The 17,868-nt window shown below is 44.3% G+C and overlaps 1 protein-coding gene across 1 annotated transcript in view; it reads left to right on the top strand.

Moving 5' to 3' along the window:
- The window catches only part of plxnd1 (plexin D1), a 162,427-nt gene that overhangs the window by 120,591 nt on the left and 23,968 nt on the right, over window positions 1-17,868 (top strand). The window contains exons 23-28 of the mRNA XM_073072614.1: window positions 6,573-6,695; window positions 7,431-7,561; window positions 12,017-12,215; window positions 12,858-13,004; window positions 14,611-14,767; window positions 17,700-17,803. Of these exons, the coding sequence (XP_072928715.1) occupies window positions 6,573-6,695; window positions 7,431-7,561; window positions 12,017-12,215; window positions 12,858-13,004; window positions 14,611-14,767; window positions 17,700-17,803 (861 nt within the window). The remainder of the gene's footprint in view (window positions 1-6,572; window positions 6,696-7,430; window positions 7,562-12,016; window positions 12,216-12,857; window positions 13,005-14,610; window positions 14,768-17,699; window positions 17,804-17,868) is intronic.

Genomic DNA, 17,868 nt, shown 5'->3' with positions numbered 1-17,868 from the left:
AGTCCATTGTTTGCGGGAATATTTCAATGCTGGAGCAAGTGAAGTTGAGTGAATTTATTCCCTTTGGTTCAAAAGCCTGATGGTTGAGGAGCAATAACTGTTCCTGAACCTGGTGGTGTGAGTCCTGAGGCTCTTGTACCACCTTCCTGATGGCAGCAGTGAGAAGACAGCACGTCCTGGGTGGTGAGGGTCCCTGATGATGGATGCTGCATTCCTGCGGCAGTGTTTCATGTAGATGTGTTCAATGGTTGGGAGGGCTTAACCCATGATGCTCTGGGCTGTATCCACTACTTTTTGTAGGATTTACCATTCAAAGATGTTGGTGTTTCCATACCAGTCTGTGATCTAGCCAGTCAGTATACTCTCCACCACACATCTATAGAAGTTCATAAAAGTTTCAGATGCAAACTCCTAAGGAAGTAGAGGCACTGCTGTGCTTTCTTCATACTTGCACTTGCATGCTTGGTGCTCTGAAATAATAACATGTAGGAATTTAAAGTTGCTAACCCTCTCTGCCTCTGGATCCTTCAGTGGTTTATTTAAATTCTGAGCTGGTTTTGGCTATTACACCACTAGTTGATAAATGTCAAAGTGTACCTGTGAAGAGCCAAAGTTATTGTAGCCGAAGTGTTCTCTAGAGTCAAGCCTGCCCCTGATGGGGAAGAAGAATATGAGGCTTGCACTGAGCAAACATCTCAGTTACTGGATGAATGGCAGAGCTTAGATAATATGAACAAAAAGAGACTGAGAGTTTAAAGAGTCACTCGAATACGTAGATTCGTATCAGTCTGGTGGTTGATATAGTGAGGTTCCTTAAGGCAAAAATCCCATTAGCCATGTCTGCTAATTACTTGCAAGTACTGAAAGATGCTTTTGGCACTGCTGGAAGTACAATCAATCTTGGGGTGAAGTTTAGGGACACATTCCACGAGGAAGGAGAGAAGCTGTTGCCTACCTTTTCAGGTTGGAGAAACTGCTGCACTGTTTGTGCCACAAAGGGGGAATTCAACTGAGAGAAATTGCAAGTTGCAGGATGGAGCAAGTTGTGAAGGCACGTTGTCACATGACGTGCTTCCTCTGCGTATTCGAATGACCAGCAAGCTGTGCCCTCCTCAATCTTTTACTGAGTTAGAGAAGTTGAGAGGAAGGAAACATGATTGAGAAGCAGGACATTTCCAAAAGCCAAGTAGTGTCTTCAGTAGTAGCCTCTGCTATGAAAGTGAGCCCTGATGCCACAGAGACAGAGCTTTTGAGGAACAGGGTGGAAAACCTTCGAGCTGAGCTGACTCGATGGATGTTGGAAAATGTTTCAGCTAAACGTGACACGTCTGTTGGGAAACCCAACCTATCTGTAGGACTTACGATGCAGAGGAATGCTGCTGAAAAGAGCCTCTTGATTAGAGAGGCAACCTACATTTTCTTTTACAACTGTGGAGAAGATGGACATTACAAGCAAGACTGTGAGAGGCAGGAAAACCTTTGAAAAGTAAATCAGCAGTTAATCAAAGAAGAAAAGAGACAAAACTATGGAGGCACCCAGTAAAGGAGAGGATACGTTCCAATCAGTATATCAAGGGAAATACTAAAGTACAAAACACTATTCCTGAAGGTTTAGTGGGACCAAGTTCCGATGTATCCATACAGATTAATGGTATTCATGCTAGAGCCATACTTTACAAGGATCTCATTAGCTTTGATTTATAGTTCCTTTTATATTTGATATTTGATGCATTTACCATTGACACCACTCAGTGCCCTTGAGATCTGGGGGCTTAATACTGTTGAGTACCTATACGATTGTTGCTTGTCATTGAAACTGGAGTTTTCGGAGGCAAATTGAATTGAATTTGAATTTTGGTTTATTGTCATTTAGAAACCACAACTGCAATGCAGTTAAAAAATGAAACAATGTTCCTCCAGAATGATACCACAAAAGCACATGACAAAACAAACCACACCAGAAAATCCACATAATGTTTGGCAATCCCCAAATCCAGAGTCTGGAGAGGCTGCTGTGTATTAATATCGCGCTACCATCTTAGCGCGTTCCCTGGTATGGAGCTCCAAACCCACCAGACAAAACAAGACTATCCAGACGCACCAAGTCAGGACACCAACTCTACCACACAACAAACCAAAAATTAAAGCTACAAGACCTACACAAAACCACATAGTTACAACAGTGCAAACAGTACCATAATTGATTAAAAAACAGACCATGGGCACAGTAAAAATAGTCCAAAGATGTTAAAAGACTATAAGTTGGAAAGAAACCACCACACAGTTACCACAAGTCCTCAGGGTCCAGATAGACTTGTCATCCCATGTAGGCGGCAGAAGGAAATACCCCCGCTATGGACTTCCACGGCGCAGCCGGACTCAGCCTCACAGACGCAGCACACAGTGAAAGCACCCTGACCGCAGCGGACTCCAAGTCTGTTGAACCTCCGAGCCTCCAACCGTCCCCAATAGCACAGCCTCTCTGAGCACACTACGAAGCCCCCACCACTGGCAACATGACCCCAAGGACTGGGGGCCTGTTCTTCCCAGCAGAGATTCGGACCTCACAACAGCAGCAACAACGAAGAAGGCCTTCCTGGAGATTTTCAGATGTTCCTCCGTGCTCCCACGTCCGTTTTTCATCAGATTAGGATTGTGCATGGTGCCCCACTTGACAAACAACAGATATCAACTCTGGAAAGGCCACTGCAAACGGCGTCGCGCTGCCATCTTTTGATCCAGATGTTGGAGTAACAAACTATTGACACCACAGTGTTGGTCTGCCTGGATCTGGTTGAAAAGGGTGAAGCTTTCACTTTTGTGAGAACAAATACTTCCATTGTGAGAAGCATGCAAGGAGAGAAATGGAGACAAATTTGTGAAAAAAATTTGTCCATTCACCTTGTGTTCAGAGCTGCTTTTGAGAAGGTGCAAGTTCCTCCAAAGCAGGATAATGAGCAGAAAAGAGGAACTATGTATTACACCCAGTCTAAACCTGTCATGTTACATCCAGGAGAGTAGCTGGAGTGAAGGGAACCCCCAAATTTACCGGAATACTCAACACCTTGGCCATCCAGGTGAATGCTCCTGATGATCAGGAAGAAGAGTCATGCTTAACTGCAGGAGTCTTGGTGAGACCTAAACTGCAGAAATCTTCAGCTGTCTACGCAAACAGGATGACAGTGATTGTCAGGAAGATATGTTATCCTCAGACATGGAATGCCAATTGCCCATCTTTTTCCTGTGGCTGTAGTGTCTAGTTTTCTAGGAAACACTGAAGAGAAACAGTTTCCTGGATCAAGGAAGCTGACATTAAAGTCATTCAATTTTACTGACTCACCGATACCCAAGGATTTGAAAAGGATATTAACTGAGAAGATGTTGAAATGCGAAGATGTCTTTTCTATTGACAAGTTTGATGTTGGTTGCTCCAAGAGTACTTGCCACACTATTAGAGTGACAGGGGACTTGCCTTTCTGAATGAGGTCTCGCCAGTTATCATAAACGGTGGTCGAAGATTGTCGGCAGCACCTGCTTAAACTGAAGGAAGATAAGTTCAGTAATGGGCAGGGGGACCTGAGCCACCAGAAGTTACGAGTGATAGATGGAGAGGCATCCTCTGGTAAACAGGAAAGATCAGCTGGAGAGGCTGATAAGGAGGTCTCAGAGTAAGGAAACCATGAGCTAGGCTGGCAGAGGATGCACCTGGGAAACAGAATTTTCTGTCCATTCCCATGGTGAGATATATTACATCCATTTACAAATGGATTGGAAGTCCATTACTGTGTTAATATTGTGAGTTAATAAGTTCAAAAGTCATGAGGACATGAATGTTTTTGGTGGGGGGAAGAGTGTAATTCCCTGGTTAAAATTTCCATTGTTATGCTGTGAGGTAGTTTACATTAGCAGTTTTCTGTAAAAGCAGTATGTCCTACTGGTAGAATGTTTTGGTTTTGGCTAAAGATAAGCACTGTTGTTCAACTTAGGAATGCTGTGTCAATCAGGATGGTGGGATTGGGAGAAGTTTCTAGATAGAACTGGGTAGAGAAAGATTTGTGACGAATTGTAGTCTGGTTTGGGTTTTTTTTTTGACGGGAGGTGTGGAGTGGGATAAGGGAAGATGTGGTAGAATGCCACTGGAACGAGAGTCCCAGTTGCCAGAAGTTCTTTGTGAAAATAAATGGTTCCAAGGAGGAAGGTCCAATACTCCTGAGAGTGAGAGAGAGCCAATTTGTTTGAGATGGACATTGAGGGAAGTTTGGCATGTGACAGGTACTTTCATGCAGTGCATGAGTAAGGGATACACCCTGAATACTTCAGTCTGAGCTCCAATGGTCATGTGCACGTCGGACAGGTTTAACTGTAATGGCCCCTTTTCTTTTCTTTTTTTCCCTATTGTTTGATAAAGCTGAAATTGGTAAATATACTTTCTTTATAATTCTATTTGGTGTACGATCTGTTATCTCTTGCTGACCCATACTGCAGATACAGAATTACTGCCCACACTGCATTTGCTCAGATTGAGGTTTCTTTAAATCAGAGCATCACGATGTTCCTGTTTAGTTGAACCCCAAATCATACTGACCCTAGAGATATATTGTTTATAGAAGGTGGCCTTCTCACCGTTGAGTCACATGGCTGTTAGCTAACAAGCTGAGTTTGTATATGAGCCCTGGTGAGAGGGTTACAAAAATAAATAAATTTGTTGTGATTCTTTGACAAAATATCAGGCAGGATAGATAATGCAGAGCCAGTGGGTGTTGTTTATTTGGATTTTCATTATGCATTTGATAAGGTAATGCACTCGAGGCTCAACAAGATAAGAACTCATGGTATTACATGAAAGATACTAGCATAGATAGAAGGTTGGCTGATGGGTAGCAGGCAAGGAGTCAGAATAAAGGGTGTCTATTCTGGTTGCCTGCTGGTGAAAAGTGGTGTTGGGCTGCTTTTCATGTTCTTTGACAATGATGTGGATGATGGACAATATTGCAGACAATACAGAGATAGGTAGGGGGCAGGGAATCTACAGAAGGTCTTAGACAGATTGGGAAAATGTGCAAAGAAGTGGCTCTTGGAAATAGTGTAGGGAAGTGTATGATCATGTACTTTGGTAGAAGGAATAAAAGTATTGACTACTTTCTAAATGGGGAGAAAATTCAAAAATCCGAGGTGCAAAGGGACTTTGTGAGTTCTCGTGCAGGACTCCCTAAAGGTTAACTTGCAGGATGAGTCGATGGTAAGGAAGGCAAATGCAATGTTAGCATTCATTTTGAGAGGACTAGAATATATGAGCAAGGATGCGATACTGAGTCTTTATAAGTCATTGGTCAGGCTGTACGTGGAGTATTGTGAGCAGTTTTGGACCCTTCCCCATCTAAGAAAAGATCTGTTGACATTGCAGCTGTCCAGAGGAGGTTCACAAATACTATTCTGGAAATGAAAGAGTTAATGTATGAGGAGTGTTTGATGGCTTTGGGCCTGTACTCACTGAAGTTTAAAAGTTTGAGAGGGGATCTCATTGAAATCTACTGAATATTGAACAGCTTAGAATGAGTGGATGTGGAGAAGATGTTTCCTGTCATGGGTGAGTCCACGACTAAAGGGCAGAACCTCCGAAGAGAGGGATGTCCATTTAGAATAGAAATGGGAACAAATTTCTTCAGCCAGATGGTGTTGAATCCCTGGAATGCATTGCCAAGTATTTGAGTATAGGTAAAGCAGAGGTTGATAGGTTCTTAGTTAGTCAGGACGTCAAATGTTACAGAGAGAAGTAAGGTGAATAGGGTGAGAGAGATAATATGCAGCTGTGATGGAATAGCAGAGCAGACTCAATGGGCCAAATGGAGTAATTATGCTCCTAGCTCTTATGGTCTATGCAACTTTCAGCATTCTAGATGATCCTGAGTGCATCCAATGACAACTCCAGGTCCTTCACAAGAACACATTTCACGTAGGGTGCAAAGTCTCCCTCTGGGGAGTCTGCCTGATCTCCCATATCCTGCAGGAGGAATATTCCACTGGCTGAAAAGACTGAAAAGGAAATTCAAGGAATCTTTCCTTGTAGATTGTAATCACTGTGTGCTCTTCTAGGTAATGTGTGGTAATGCTTTGAAGTATAATGTGATAAACAGAGAACGTGACTGGATGGGTAACATAAATTGGAAAGAACCAATTGAAAACAATGCAGAGATGGAGGAGGATCTGTTAAAGTGATTCACCCTCTCTAGGTCTCAGGTTCAAGGACTCTACAACTCATGTTCTCAGTATTATTTTGATTACTTATTTATTATTATTATTGTTAATTTGTACAGTTTGCATTCTCTTGCATGTTGGTTTTCTGTTACTCTTTGTTTATGTATAGTTTTTCATAAATTACATTGTATTTCTTTATTTTCCTGTAAAAGCCTGCAAGAAAATGAATCTCAAGGTAGTATATGGTCACATATGATTATGTACTTTGGTAATAAATTTACTTTGACTTGGTGCCTATGACAGCCAATGTGCAGGAGATACTTAATGTAAAGACAGTCTGTATCTGAGTGCTCACCAGCCTCAATCCTTCACTCCAGTGCTCAATTGACTGTGAAAGCAGAAGCCCCGAGTGTTTCCATCAGCTGAATGCTCAGTCCAGAGAAGGCACCATCTCTAACAGCTGGCCCGAGACCCACCCCCTGCTGATGCCGGAATGGAAGGTGAGCTATGACTGGGGAATGGTCTAAGAGCTGGAATATGAGTCTGGTGTTTCTGGGAGCTGAAGCAGATTCCAGTTTGGAACTGCATGCTGGGATTCAGAGCCATTTGGTGACAGATTCTGGAGCAGGGTTTCAGAACATGCTGGGAGATGGTGAAGGATCAGGGAACTCTCAGACTCACTCCCTGTGGAGGAATGTGGAGAGGGTGTGATGTGGGAAGCATATGGTGGGGTGAGGTATGGTTGCAAAGCGATAGGATTGCAGTGAAGGATGGTGAGTTGTGGGATGGTGTGTTAGGGGACAATGCAGTGGGGGATAGCATAGTGAGGGACAGCATGTTGGGGAGTGCCCCAGCGATGTGGAGGCAGCCCCACATTATGCAGACATTGGGTTGATCCCACACCCTTCTGTACCTGTACCTGCGGCACTCCTCCACTATGGCACACCACCCTGTTCACACCCTTCCCCCTCCTCACTCTGTGTGGGGAAGAGAGTGCACGAAGGACTCATGGACCGGAACTGTGCCCGTTCAGTGGGTGGTTGGTCAGTCTCAAGAGCCAGTCAAACAAATGGGATGGAGCTCCACCTTTAGATTATGCTGACTAGAATAGGAAGGAGCTCAGTTTCTGGAACTGAAATCATCCTGGGTATTTGTGGAGGGTGGTCGCGATATGCATTGGCATTGGGCGATGGGGGATGGATTCCACATTCAGTGACTCTTTCTTTTTATGCCAGGTCCCTGAGAACTGTCGACATAACATGGAGGAGGGCATTGCCTTGTTCTCTATGCTGCTGAGCAACAAGCACTTCCTCATCACCTTTGTCCATGCTCTAGAGCAGCAGAAGGACTTTGCAGTGAGAGACAGGTGAGTGTAAAGGTGTTTTGCTGGGGTACCAGACCCTAGATGTGGACCCAGGGATCAACCCCACGACTCCACAACATGGGACTCCACATCCCAGCTTCCTCCACACTTTCAGGGCACTCCTTCAACACACTGTTCCCCCCACCACACCGTCCTCGCAGTGCACCGTACACTTCCATTACCACACTCCCATCAGCAGCACCCTTCCCCTATGGCACCCCATCCTCTCCACACTCCTCCTCCTCACTGCTTCTTCACTGACCCCCAGTTTGCTTTCTCCCTCACTCCAAGTAGGATGCCATGCAGAACTGGGTCTGAGCATGAAGCCTGGGTGTTCCCAACCTCCTCTCAGCACATCCTGGTCTTCTCTACAGAAGGCTCCCTTTTGCAGCCCTCCCAGTCTCCATGCTGCAGACTGTGCCCTGCTGCTCAGCAGGTGTGTTAGCAGCCTCCACGCTGCCACCAACACCATCACAGAGCTTTTGTCTCTCTCATCTCATGTTTTCTGCTCCCCTACCCTTACTCTCATCTGAAAACTGTGTACAACCAGAGCTGCAGGAGCTGAGTTTGTATGATATTGATTCAGTTTGTGCTAGGTGTGGCAATCAAGGCAATACAGAAGTTAACTAGTCCATAAGACTGTGTCCTTCCTAATCAAGAACCTATTAACCTCTGCTTTAACTATACCCAATGCCTTGGCCTCCATGGATTCACAGCCCTTTGGCTGAAGAAATTCCTCCTCATCTCTGTTCTAAAGGGATGTCCTTCTACTCTTTGTCTATGCCCTCTGGTCCTAGACCCGTCCACTGTAGGAACCATCCTCTCCACGTGCACCATATCTATGTCTTTCAATAGTCGATAGTCTGGGCCAAAGGTGAAGGACCTGAGTGATGTGGAGAGGATGGGCTTGCTCTCCTTTCCACTGACATTCCTCACAGGTCACAGCTTCTCTGTTGTAGTTAGCACTATCTATTTCTATTGGTAACCATGGGCACAGAAGAGAACCAGAAATCCGATAAGGGGACATCAGTTTAAGGTGATTGGAGGAAAGTATTGTGGGGATAGTACACACTGCCAGATACAGGTAAAGGCAGATATGAACATAGAACATAGAAATCTACAGCACATTACAGACCCTTCAGCCCACAATGTTCTGCCAACCATGTAACCTACTCTGAAAACTGCCTAGAATTCCCCTACTGCATAGCCCTCTATTTTTCTAAGCTCCGTGTACTTATCTAAGAGTCACGTAAAGACCCTACTGTATCTGCCTCCACCACTGTTGCTGGCAGTGTATTCCACACACCCACCATTCTCTGTTTAAAAACTTACCCCTGATATCCCCTTGGTACCTATTTCCAAGCACCTTAAAACTATGCTCTCTCATGTTAGCCATTTCAGCCCCGGGAAAAAGCCTCTGACTATCCACACAATCAATGTCCCTCGTCATCTTATACACCTCTATCAGATCACCTCTCATCCTCCATCGCTCCAAGGAGAAAAGGCCAAGTTCATTCAACCTATTCTCATAAGGCATGCTCTCCAGTCCAGGTTTGCCCTAATCTTATTTGAAGGCATTGTTTTCATTCCCACATTCTCAGCAATTCATCAGGAGTCCTAATGAAGAGTCTAGGCCTGAAACATTTCTTAAATTGATTTTTTTATGCATTTCTACAATTGCTACGACAAAAACCCAACTACAAAATAAGAGATTAAGACAGTGCAAGATAAACATACAGTAATAATATGGTTCAAAATAATGATGGAAAAGCACCCAAAATAAAGTCATGTAGAGTTAGTATCCACCCCCCTCCCACAGAAAAAAAAACTCCAGCCCAATCACTACAAGATGTAGGAAATATAAATCGGAGCATTCAAACCCCCAAAACTGTAAATGAAAATAAGAACAAAAGATAACAATGCCTACTACCAGGGAAAAAGAAAGCTGAAAGTAAGGGACTGAAAAAAACTTAATCTAAAGAGAAGTTATGAAAGTATTCAAGAAAAGGTCCCCACACCTTATGAAACTTTATGTCCGAATTAAGAAGTCAGTAGTGAATTTTTTCAAGATCTAAACAGGACATAATATCATTAAGCCATTGAGCATGAGTGGGTGGGGCAGCATCTCTCCACCTAAGAAGAATTAAGCGTCTAGCCAAAAGAGAAGCAAAAGATAATGTTTGACGTTTAGCCGGAATCAAATGTATATCCGTCTCACCCAAGGCACCAAAAAGAGCAATCAGAGGGTTAGGTTCTAAGTGGCAATTAAGAATATGGGATAAGGTTAGAAAAACTTCCCTCCAAAATTTCTCTAGACTAGGACAGGCCCAGGACATATGAATAAGAGAAGCCTGGCCACTTTTACACTTATCACAAATTGGGACAATTTAGATTTGGACATGTGAGCCCGATGTACAATCTTAAACTGTAAAATACAGTGACGAGCACAAAGAGAAGTTGAGTTAACTGACTTGAGAATTGAGTCCCAAACCGCATCAGATAAAGAAACATGCTCCCAAGCCGTTCTAATTTTATCAAAGGGGGGGGGGGACCGTAAGGGTACTAATTTATCACGGATAAAAGATATTAAGCCTTTACCCAGTGGATTAATAGAAAGAAACAGGTTCACAACGTTTTTCTCAGGCATCGCAGGAAAGTTGGGTAATAAAGGATTAATGAAATGTCTAATTTGGAGGTACCTAAAGTAATGGGCATTAGGTAGATTAAACTTAGCAAAAAAGTTGCGAAACGATTATCAATGAAAAGATCTTCAAAATGCCTAATGCCCTTTCTATACCAATCATGAAATGTTGAATCGTGCATAGAAGGTAAAAAAAGGATGATTATGCAAGATAGGACTAGAAAGGGAGAAACCATGAAGACCATTAAACTTTCTAAACAGGGCCCATATACTCACAGTATGTCTAACAAGAGGATTAACAATTAGTCTAGGCAAGCGACTAGGGAGTGCAGATCCAAGAAGTGCAGAAATAGGGAGATCCCTATTCAACTCCATTGCCACCCATTGAGGGCAATCAGACTGGCTATGAAAAAAGGACCAGAAGGTAAGACAGCGAATATTAGCTGCCCAGTAGTATAGACGGAAGTTAGGTAGAACCATGCCACCTTTTTAGAGTTTTGGAGGTAAGCTTTATTAAGTCTAGAACGCTTACCCTTCCATAGATAGGACAAAATAATAGAGTCTAAGGAATCAAAAAAGGTTTTAGAAATAAAAATTGGAATAGATTGAAAGGGTCTGAAACATTGATTATTTATTCCTCTCCATAGATGCTGCCTGACTTGCTAAGTTCCTCCACCATTTTGAATGCTTTTCAAAGCATTTTTAAAGTAGAGACTGATAAGGAACAGGAATTCACTGTTGGTAGGGGTATGAAATGCAATCGTGGCATTCAAAATGAAATTGGATATCCATCCATGGGAAATTAATTTACAAGACTACAGGGAAAGTGTGAGAAAGTGGACTGTAACTAACTAGATTACTTTAGTATGGAGCTGGCCTGAGCTTGAAAGGCTGATTAATCTCTTTGGTTACAAAAGTTCCATCCAAAGCAAGGATGTAATGCTGAGGTTTTTTAAAAGGTATTGCTTAGACCACATATGGAGTATTGTAAGCCGTTTTGGACTCACTATCTAAGAAAGAATTGTGCTGGCATTAGAGAGAGTCCAGAAGAGTTTCACAAGAATGATCTCAGAAATGAATGGATTCATGTATGAAGAACATTTGATGGCTCTAGGCCTGTACTCACAGGAGTTTAGAAGAATGAGGGAGGATTTCATTGAAACCCACTGAATACTGAAACGCCTAGATAGAGTGGATGATATGTTAGGGGCATTTAAGAAAGTCTTAGATTGGCACAGGGGTGATAGAAAAATGGAGGGTTATCTTGTAGGAATGGGTTATATTGATCTGGAGGGTTATCTTGTAGGAATGGGTTATATTGATCTTAAAATGTACTGTGCCGTAATGTTCTATGTTCAGACACAGTCTATGGATTGTCTCTGTTTGCTCTATTATTTTGATCAAGTTGCCATTTAGTAAAGTGGTGGAAGCAGACAGAAACTGTCCTGAGAGGAGGGCAGTGGAACTGGTAGGTAACTTGTCTGAGCAGCTGATACCAGTGCAATGGGCTGAGTAGCTAACTGCTTTATGGCTCTCCCCTATGCAAAGGAAGTATTTCCAGCAAGGTCCAGAGCCACAGATGCACTCAACAACAGTGGAACACACACAGGAACTCACTCAGATTACTCCCTCTCATTCAGGGTGCCAAAGCCAATTTTATTCTCAACTGACCTAGACACCAACAGGTAGCCCAAGAGATTGCTAAATCAACAGAGAGGGTGGGAGTGTAGAGTGTTAAGAGTGTGTGCACTTCTAACCATCTATTCACAGAGCCAAACAGGAGGCAGTGCAAGCCCTAATGTAGCTGTTTCTCACAGGTGTAACCTTGCCTCCTTGCTGACCATTGCGCTGCACAGTAAGCTGGAGTACTTCACAGGGGTCATGAAGGATCTGCTGGTGGACCTCATTGATGCCTCTGCTACAAAGAACCCGAAGCTGATGCTGCGGCGAACTGAGTCAGTGGTGGAGAAGATGCTGACCAACTGGATGTCCATCTGCATGTACAGCTTCCTCAAGGTAGAGACTGCACCCTCTGGGCAGCTGTTTGGACATCTACCACCCCCATTCACCCTGCTCACCTGGGCTGCCAGCAGCAGGTGCCCATGTCTGTCACCTAGGGGGAGTATTAGCTTGTGGATGACCAGTCTACAGTGTGACCTCCAATACTGCAGGTCAGTGCAGGGACAAAGTAAAGTGGATGGCCCTGGTCATGTTGATCTGTCCCTCTGCCCAAACTATGGCGATGTGCTTAAACCTCAGCAGAGATGTCCACAGGCTGCAGGGAACCTAGGCCGGCAACAGAGGACAGATTTGAGCCCAGTCCGCTCCTGCTCCCAGAGATGGACTCACTGAACCCAGACAGGCAGTATTCAGCAGTTGCTGCATGTCATTGGCAGGCACCTTCAAACCCCACCTTTACCACCAACTAGATCACCAAGGACAACATTAGCTAAACAAACTGCATGCACAGCAAACCTAGACTCACACTTTTCATGGCACGGACTGTCACTCAGTGTGACACTCAGAGTGTATCCTGCGAGTACCCCATGGTGGGAATGTACCCTGTGACACGCTCTGCATATCTGACCATCACTCCCTGTTTGTCGTTTATCTAACCTTGCTCTGCTTTGCTCCTCCTGTGTATTTGTTGCCAAACAGGAAACGGTGGGGGAACCTTTCTTCTTGTTGCTGTGTGCCATGAAACAGCAAATTAACAAAGGGTCAGTGGATGCCATCACTGGAAAGGCCCGATATACCCTCAACGAGGAGTGGCTGCTGAGGGAGAACATCGAGTCTAAAGCGATGGTAAGGAGTGGGCTTGGGAGGTCCTTGGCTGTCAGTGTTCTAACCTCACCAGCTTTCTGAGGCAAGCATGTTACTGGTGCTGGCTTTTTGAAGAGCAGGGGTTGTGTGTTCAGGGAAATCCTGTCCATACCCTCCACTCTCAATCCTTCTGCTGGCTACTTCATATCATGGAGTTGCTGCAAAGCTTGGGCACCCATCCCGACATTCCACCAATCCACACTCCCAGCGACCTAAATCCAGCTAGAAAGCTCCAGTCCATCCCTTGGCTTCCTCCTTCATCAGCATCTGCCCACCGCCTTACATCCCCATGTTCTTCGTCTTCCATCTCCATTTATATACCCAATCTTTTAACCCCCACCCTCACCCTATCACTCCTTCCAAAACTTGTCCCTTCCTTATTTCCATCTCCATGCTCACCCCCATTCCCACACCCTCCCTACCCCACTTGGCACCACCCTCCACCTCATTCCCCTTCCCTTCACGCCTTCTTCCTAACTCCCCATTTTTTCTCTCATTGAATCCACAATAGCTCTTTATGAGAACATTCAAGCCAGTCGCAATACATTGTTCCCACAGTCTACAACTAATACTCTTCAAATGCTTATGCAGCTTCCTGTTGAACACATATTTAAATCGAACTGAAACCTGCCACCAGCCATGCATTCTGGATTCCTCTCGCATCACTTTGTATTTTTTGCCATTCACCTGCGTATTACATACTTGCTTTTACGTTAGAACATAGAACACTACAGCATGCTACAAATGCTTCTGCCTGCAATGTTGTGTTGATATTTTAACCTACTCTAAGATCAACTTAACTCTTCCCTCCTACATAACCCTCCATTTTTCTATCACACATGCGCCATTCTAAGATTCTCCTAAATGTCTCTAATGTATTTGCCTCTTCCACCACCCCGGCAAATTGCTCCACACATCTAACTTACCCCTGTAACCCACCCATACTTTTCTCCAATCACCCCTGTAACCCACCCATACTTTTCTCCAATCACCTTAAAATTATGCCCCTCGTATTAGCCATTTCCACCCTGGGAAAAAGTCTCTGGCTATCCACTCATCTGTGCCTTTTATCTTGTACACCTCAATCAAGTCACCTCTCATCCTCCTGCATTTCAGAGAACTTGCTCAACCTTTAGTTAAGAATGAGAACTTTTCAAATGCCTCAATCAGAACCTTATGCACAGAATTTATATATGATTCACCTGGATGTTTGACTTTAACGCTTGTGTATATACCTACCTAGAAATCTGTACAAATCTTATAAAACACACCGCATACAAATTGAGGTGATATGATGCTCTATTTGAACAAGTGGTGGGAACTCATTCAATAGATCAGTATTTTTACTGGATAATAACATTTACTACACTGGCAGAGAGCAGGATATGTCTGAAGTGGGAGGGATGAATGGCCTCCAGGAGCTTCCCCTATCTGGGCTGAGCAGGAGATCCCAAACTCTCTTCTCTATTCATCAGGCAATTGGGATCATGGAACCACTCAGGCCTGAGGCCTGGATATGCCCACTTGCCTCCTAAATGCAAAGCAGCCCTCTCCCCATTAATGATTATATTGTCCTCCTTCACAACAGAATCTCAACGTGTCATTCCAAGGTTGTGGTATGGACTCCATCATAGTCCGAGTGATGGACAGTGACTCCATTAGCCAAGTCAAAGAGAAGATTTTGGAAGGTTTCTACAAGAACATTCCCTTCTCCCAGTGGCCGAGAGTGGAAGATGTGGACCTGGGTATGTGCTTTATGCCAAAAGGTTGTGATATGTATACAAGGCTTAACTCTGAGCAACAGCTCATGGTGTGGTAGTCACCATGACAACACCAGCCATTGCTCTGGTTTGACATCAGAACTAGATGGCCCAGTCAAGTCATGCACTGAGGGAATGAGACTTGTACTGGGAACAAGAGTCAAGGCTGGGCTTGAGCAAGTGCCAGTTACTAGGCTTATCCTGAGAAAGAAGATCAGGGACCAGATCAAGGCTAGGAAGCAGACCCAGTGCAGTGAAGACACTGCAATAATGTGTGGGGCAGTCTCCGGGTTTCTGAATAGACTTCAGTAAGGCCTTTAGGGTCCCACATGGGAGACTGGTCAAAAAGGGTTTGGGCTTTGGAATTCAGGAAGCCAAAGCTGTGTTTGGAATAGGAGATAGAAGGTGATGGTAGAGGATTATTCTTGTTGTTCTATTCCTGTGATTCGCAGTGTTCTACCCGGATGGTGCATTGACCTTTCCTGTATGTAATATATGTGAATGATTTGTATATGGATATAGGAGGCATGTTCAATAGGTTCATACATGACATAGTGGGGAGGTGGAAGGCAGTCTTGGGCTGCAGAGTGATATCAATATGTTGATGGTGGGTTGAGGGGTTTAATCCAGGAAAATGTGAAGTAACACTCAAAGGTACTAGAGGAACTCAGGACAGGATGCATCTGTGGAGGAAAATAGACAGTTTCAGATTGAAAACCTTCATCTGGACTGAAAGCAAGAGTGGAGATGGCCAGTGTAAAGAGCTGGAACGAGAGCTGGCAGGTGACAGTTGGATCCAGGTAAGAAAGGGGAGGGATAGACAAATGAGGGAGGGAGGAGAGATGGGAGTGGTTAAAAAAACTTGGAGGTGAAATTTGCTTCTTTGTCCCTGAAGAAGACTGAATCTGTTAGGACAGTGGACTGTGGAATTAAGGAAAGGAGGCGAGGAGGGGAACCAGAAAGATGAATGTGTAGGTGATAGGCAGATGGAGAGGGGAATGAGAGGGATGGCATGGGCAAGTGGGATCCTGGGCAGTAAAAAAGGAAAGGGACAATTGTTTCCAGAGATTTTCACACTGGTTATGAAATGAAATGATTTCTAAAATGTTGACTGACATTTCCTTCCATAGATGCTTCCTTACCTTCTGAGTATCTCCAGCATTTTGTGCGTGGCTCCAAATTTCCAATACTGTATCTGCAATCTTTTGTAGATTTTTCTTTGAGAGAATTAATGAGGATAGGAAGAACACCATAATTGGTAGAGCCTCAGGAAATATTGAGGAATAGCAGGACCTTGATGTGCAAATCTGAAAATTCTTGAAGGTGACAGTGCAGATAGATAACTTGATTAAGCGGCATATGGGATACTGCCCTTCATTAGTCAGGGCACTGAATGAATGCAAGGCCAGGGAGATCATGCAACTGGATTACTCTGTGCAGTTCTGGTCGCATATGAGAGGAACATTGTGGTAGTGTTGGAGAGGGTGCAGAGGAGATTTAGTGGAACATTGCCTGAGATGGAGTGTTTAGGTTATGAGGAGACACTGGATTTGTTCCTTCTGGAGTAGAGGAAGTTAATGGGGAGTGTGATTGAAGTGTATGAAATTGTGAGGGAAACATTTCCCCATATCAGAGGTAGATAAAACTTAGAAGATGTGGAATTAGGAGAGGAGTAGGACATTCAGAGGGGATCTGAGAGGGATCCCCTTAAGTGGCAGATAGCTGGAATGCACTACCTGAAAGAGCAGTGCAAAATGTACCATTAAAAAGTCAGTTGAATTGCTAAGACAGGAATGGGGAGTTGGGAATAATAAAACTGCATCCCCGATAGAATAGAATAGTTTATTATCATTGCTCAAGCCAACGAGATTGCAGGGCTACCCCAGTCCATGCAAAGTAGACATTTACAATTCATGCAGTATGGCTTAATTAAAAACAGGTTGGTTTAGACGTGATGAGCTGAGTAGCCTGTTTCCATTCTGAATGACTTTGCAGACTTGATACGAACATGGACCAATGAGCCAATTTCCAGAAGTGAGGTGAGAGGGATGGCCCTTGACATTAAGACAGCACTTAAAGAAGTGTGACATCAAAACACGAATGAAGCTGTGGTCACCAGGTATCAGTGTCACAGGGATGGTAGTTGTTGTTAGCCCAGGACCTCACAGATGGGTTCCTCAGCGTGGTGTCCTTGGCCCAACCATCGCCAGCTGCTTCATCAATGACCTTCTTTCCCTCAGAAGTTCAGAATGGGGATGTTCACTGATGGCTGCACATTGTTCCATTCCATTCACATATCCACAGTAAGCAAAGCAGCTCACACTTGCATGTAGCAGGATCTGGACAATGTTCCTGCGTGGGCTGGTAAGTGACAAGTAACATCTGTGCTACAAAAGTACCAGGCAATGGTGAAGGTCCACAGCAAATATACAGCCTTCCTTGATATTCAGTGGCATTCCCATCACCAAGGACCACTTTCCTGAGATATATAATTGACCAGAATTCAATGAGACCAGCCACATCAACGCAATTGTTCCAGGAACCAAGTGACATGTAGTGAGTGATACACCTGACATCCCAAGGCCTTTCCACCATCAAAGGACACTTTGCAAACCTTTGAGCTCTACACTCATAAGGCTCAGAGTAGTGGATCCTCAGATTCACCTCCAAGGGGCACTCCATCCTGACTTGAAAGTACATTGCCTCATCGCTGTGTCTCCCTTGCCCCACAGCACTGAGTGTACTTCCACCAGGACAGTAGTGGTTTGAGAGGTAATCCAATCTGACAGACAGCTAGAGGTGGGTAATGGCAACTGGGCTGAACCCAGAAAATGAACAAAGAGGGACTGGGTAACATTGTCAAGGGTTGGCGTCAACAGTGGCTGACATTCATTCTGACTGCGTCTGTCATTGATAGAGTGGTTTCCATCGAGCAGTGACAGCCTTATACTACGGGACTTGGACAACACATCCATAGTTGAAGATGGCCGGAAGAAGCTCAACACCCTGACACATTACAAGGTAAGGAGTGTGCAGAGTTCCCACAGCCCAGCACACCATACCAGGGGTATCAGCAGGGCACCACT

Source organism: Hemitrygon akajei, chromosome 19 (assembly GCF_048418815.1).
Source record: "Hemitrygon akajei chromosome 19, sHemAka1.3, whole genome shotgun sequence".
NCBI classification, from domain to species: Eukaryota; Metazoa; Chordata; class Chondrichthyes; order Myliobatiformes; family Dasyatidae; genus Hemitrygon; species Hemitrygon akajei.
Note: the sequence above shows the minus strand (reverse complement) of the source record. Positions and strands in the feature narration are given on the sequence as shown.